At 51.9% G+C, this 1,423-nt stretch overlaps 1 protein-coding gene across 1 annotated transcript; it reads right to left on the bottom strand.

Annotated features, from left to right (window-relative positions):
* Positions 1-985, bottom strand: LOC100942456 (phosphoglycerate mutase 1). The gene has a single exon (XM_003800753.1). It carries the CDS (start codon positions 956-958, stop codon positions 194-196), a length of 765 nt encoding a protein of 254 aa, XP_003800801.1. The 5' UTR covers positions 959-985; the 3' UTR covers positions 1-193.
* Positions 986-1,423: the final 438 nt, after the last annotated feature.

Here is a 1,423-nt window from a genome sequence, read left to right as displayed (position 1 = left end):
CTGACTAGAATGTATGAAGGGAGTGGGTACAGGAAAAAAAAAAGACTAAGATTAAAATGGGAGTCACTGGTCCCCATCTGCAGCTATACTTCTGATGCTTCCAGATGTGGTCAGTGTAACATGTGCAGGGTAGAGGTGCAGAGAAATGAGGGCCAGGAAGGTGTTCCCTGGGCAGCATTCTGTCTGCTAGCCTTCACTTCTTCGCCTTGCCCTGGGCAGCCACAGCTTCCATGGCTTTACGAACGGTCTCTTCATCCCCCAGGAACTGCATGGGCTTGATGGGCTTCAAGTTCTTGTCCAATTCGTAGACCATGGGAATACCAGTCGGCAGGTTCAGCTCCATGATAGCCTCTTCAGAGAGACCCTCCAGATGCTTGACAATGCCCCGGAGGCTGTTGCCATGGGCTGCAATCAGTACCCGTTTTCCCTCCTTAATCTGGGGAACTATTTCTTCATTCCAGAAGGGCAGAGCTCTAGCAATAGTGTCCTTCAGACTCTCACAGGAAGGCAGCTGGTCTTCAGTGAGATCTGCATACCTGTGATCCTTACTGATGTTACTATAGAAGGGATGATCAGGCTCCATCGGAGGTGGGGGGACATCATAGGAGCGCCTCCAAATCTTGACCTGAGCTTCACCGTGCTTGGCTGCAGTTTCTGCTTTATTGAGGCCAGTCAGACCCCCATAGTGCCGCTCATTGAGGCGCCAAGTCCTCACCACAGGCAGCCACATCTGGTCAATGGCATCCAGCACTGTCCAGAGGGTCCGGATTGCTCTCTTCTGCACTGAGGTGAAGCAGATGTCAAATTCATAGCCAGCATCTCGAAGCGCCTGCCTGCCGCGCTTCGCCTCTTCGTGGCCCGCTGGACTCAGGTCGGCGTCGTACCAGCCGCTGAAGCGGTTCTCTAGGTTCCAGGCGCTCTCGCCGTGCCGGATCAGCACCAACTTATACGCAGCCATGGCAGCAGAGGGAGGATGCGACGCTCGAATTCCTTCTTCTTAACGACTAAATAGTATTTCATTGTTTACATACATCACATTTTCTTTCTTTCTTTTTTTTTTTTGAGACAGAGTCTCATTATGTCACCCTTGGTAGAGTGCCGTGGTATCACAGCTCACTGTAACCTCAGATTCTTGGGCTTAAGCGATTCTCTTGCCTCTGTCTCCCAGGTAGCTGGGACTACAGGCACCCACCACAATGCCTGGCTATTTGTTGTTGTTGTTGTTGTAGTTGTTGTTGTTTGGCAGGCCAAGCCCGGCTTTGAACCCACCAGCCCCAGTAATATGGCTGGTGCCCTAGATGCTGAGCTACAGGCGCTGAGCCACATCACATTTTTCTTTTTTTTTGAGACAGAGCCTCAAGCTGTCCCCCTGGGTAGAGTGCCGTGGCATTACAGCTCACAGCAACCTCCAACTCCTGGGCTC

The sequence above is a fragment of the Otolemur garnettii genome, unplaced genomic scaffold (genome assembly GCF_000181295.1).
Source record: "Otolemur garnettii isolate 467f Iridium unplaced genomic scaffold, OtoGar3 scaffold00184, whole genome shotgun sequence".
NCBI classification, from domain to species: Eukaryota; Metazoa; Chordata; class Mammalia; order Primates; family Galagidae; genus Otolemur; species Otolemur garnettii.
The sequence above is the reverse complement of the archived record's forward strand: the minus strand, read 5'-3'. Positions and strand labels throughout refer to the sequence as shown.